This window comes from Mya arenaria, chromosome 11, assembly GCF_026914265.1.
Source record: "Mya arenaria isolate MELC-2E11 chromosome 11, ASM2691426v1".
In the NCBI taxonomy this organism is placed as follows: Eukaryota; Metazoa; Mollusca; class Bivalvia; order Myida; family Myidae; genus Mya; species Mya arenaria.
Window position 1 is genome coordinate 51,774,680 of NC_069132.1, and position 2,990 is coordinate 51,777,669.

At 31.2% G+C, this 2,990-nt stretch overlaps 1 protein-coding gene across 1 annotated transcript; it reads left to right on the forward strand.

Annotated features, from left to right (window-relative positions):
• Positions 1 to 2,990, forward strand: LOC128207587 (optic atrophy 3 protein homolog). The gene is made up of 2 exons (XM_052910619.1): positions 1 to 228; positions 1,095 to 2,990. Exons 1-2 carry the CDS (start codon positions 99 to 101, stop codon positions 1,457 to 1,459), a joined length of 495 nt encoding a protein of 164 aa, XP_052766579.1. The 5' UTR covers positions 1 to 98; the 3' UTR covers positions 1,460 to 2,990.

The following is a 2,990-nucleotide window of genomic DNA, read 5'->3' on the forward strand; positions in this document are numbered from 1 at the left end:
GAAACGATTTGAAGGACTGACGAAATGTCAAAAAATAATTTCTCCTAAACAAACCGAAAATCTCAAATTTACGGACTGTCAGCTGGTTATAAGTAGTGATGCCGTTTCCTATCATAAAATTAGTTACTCTTATTGCCAAACAGTTAAGCAAACCTTTAACTAATGCAGTGAAACACCGTGCCAAAACTTCACCAGCATTCAGGAAAATATGTTCAGCACCAGCAAACGGTAAGCTTTACCAATATACTGTTTTGTTTTTATTACCTGTAACAAAGATATCTATTTTGTTAAGTTTTGACTCTTTTTCATGTCCTCAAATTGTGTGAGTGTAAAGTTTCTGTAACCTTATCAGTTTTAGAAGGCAGTGGTTTCACTTTTCATTTCAGATTAAAAATAGTCAAATATTTATGAAGTAGGACCCCAAAACTTAAGACATAAATTATTTGGTTCTGGACACCCTTAAGTGGCCAAATCTGGATCCACCCCCATTTAAACACATTTATCAAAGATATTTTAGTAATGACAGTCAATCTGAGACAATTAAGAATCTTCTCAGGTTTTAAAAAGTAACATTAAAGCAGTTGATTTACACAAATGTAAGGCTGTAAATGTCATCATTGTTTTGATCAATATACTTGTATTTCATGTCAGGCCTAAAAAAAAAAATACATTTGGTTCGGATTACCCGACCCTACCTACCGTTTTTATAGTCAGTTTGAAAAAAAAATGAAAAAAAAAAAAAAAAAAAAATCTTTTTTTTTAATTGCTTTTCAATGTGTAGTTTAAAACCTAGTCATTCTAAAATGCCGTCCAGGCTCTTTTTTTTAATGATGGTTAGCCTGGACTAACCATCATTAAAAAAAAAAGCCTGAACGGCATTTTAGAATGACTAGTTTAAAACCTTATATGCTAATACAGGATATAACTTTAACACCATTCTCCAATGATGAAAATTATATCCTTATATAAAACCTAATAAAAAAAAAAAAAAAAAAAAGGCTATCTACCCTACCTATTTTTTTTAAGGATGTAACCCTAACCAAACAATTTTTTTTTAGGCCTTATTCATACCTGTTCCTTTTGCTCCATTTTAGTTTATCATCGGTGGGACATCCAGATGAGGACAAAGCTTCTTGGGTTTAAAAGTGGTCCATTAAAAAAGGATATTCAACCTATGAACAGTGAAAGAGCTGTTGAACTTGGCGCTGAGCTGATTGGAGAATTCACTGTATATTCCGTAGCAGTGTTATTACTTTATGCAGAGTATTATTACTCATCAAAATCCAATGAACGGAAGGAGTCGGATAAAAAGTTAGAGTTTGAGAATATTAGCAATGAGGTATTACATTTGAGTCTCAATGTGGCAACGCTTGAAGCTGAGCTGAGAGAGGCACAAAGAACTCTGGGGGAATTGAGCAGTCAAAATCATGCACTTATGGAGAAAGTGTATGGGAGTTAAAAAAGTGATGTTAGACATATTGTAGAAGCAATATAGAAAAAAAATCATTGTATGAATGTTTATGGGAAATTGTAATATTGAAGTTAGACATATTGTAGAAACAATACAAAAAATAGTCATTTTATAAATTACAAGTTCTGTTTAATGGCATCAGCTACAAAGGGTGTATATTCAGGGTAGTTAAAATAAATGAATATTAATTTATTGTTGCATCCAAGTGAAGTGAAAGGTATTGTAGAAGCAGTACAAAAATAGTCATTTTATAAATTACAAGTTGTGTTTGATAGGCATCAACCACAAAGGGTATATATATCAGTGTATTTAAAATGAATGAATATTATTTTGTTATTGATGCATTCCTTGTGAGGTTATTAAATAGACATAGCAATGTTAGAAATAGTCATTTTATAAATTACAAGGCATGTTTAATTGGCATGAACCTCAAAGTGATATGCTGTGAATTTAAAATAAATGAATATTGATATGTTGTTGATGCACTCTGTTATCTCGATGTTTTGAAAATGTCAAACTTTTTCAAAAGTGTTAGGCTTAGTTATGCACTTTTTGTTTTTCGGTTATAATGAATGTTAAGTTATATCGAAATATTTCTTGGGGTCCCTATGACCTCAACATAGCGAGTTGTGACTGTATGTCAAAATATTTGTTAATAAATTTTATTTGAAGTTAAAATGACAAGCATAAAGTATGATATCATCGGGAATATGATGTCATAGGTCGATTTTCTAGTGACTGAACACAGAATGGCAGTGCTCTACAGAACACATTACTGTTCTTGTGTGTTTATGCTCATTTGTAGTTTTCATGTAATTTTAATGTTTAGAATATCAGAAAATTTAAATAAAACACTATAAGGCCTATTTCTGCTCGCCATGGTGCACATAGAAATGTATCATTCATGTAGTACCTTGTGCATGGTATTATTTAAATGATGAACGTTAATTTATTTCTATTTTATAATATGTTGTTTATCAAGTGTGTAGGTTACATGAATGCCAAAATAATTCTTAAAGCAAATAAATCGTTGAATAGTAAAATCAGGGATAAAGGTTTTTATGTTTCATTCCTCCAAGGTGAGATCTAAAAATGTTGGCTTTGCAATATGCATTATGTATTATTTGTACTTGTTTAAGTATGTGGACACATGTATGAATGTTTTTCATGAATTTCATTTCACCTTAGTTATTTTTGTGTTGCCTGCATAGCATAGAAGACAGAGGAATAACTTTGTCTATTCAACTGTAGTATTGCACTGTATTAAATTCATAAAACAGGTACAAAATTGTAGGTTCCCAGATGAATGGATGCCCTTGTTTTATGAAAGTCTGACTGTCTGGGTAATTGCTGTATCAGTCTAGGGTTCACTCAGTGTACAATCTAGTATTACCATGGCATATTACACTCATATATTGGTTGCTCATAACTTCATGTTTTGAACAGATACATGATAATTTTTAGCATTACAGTGCACTTTTGATATCCTGTTATGATTTATTTTTAATAAAATTCTAGA

What these genes read in the sequence shown, in the direction of transcription:
- LOC128207587 (XM_052910619.1), top strand. Translation starts at nt 99, where the DNA reads ATGCCGTTTCCTATCATAAAATTAGTTACTCTTATTGCCAAACAGTTA. An exon ending in ATGTTCAGCACCAGCAAACG is followed by an intron (nt 229 to 1,094) that starts GTAAGCTTTACC and finishes GCTCCATTTTAG; the next exon opens with TTTATCATCGGTGGGACATC.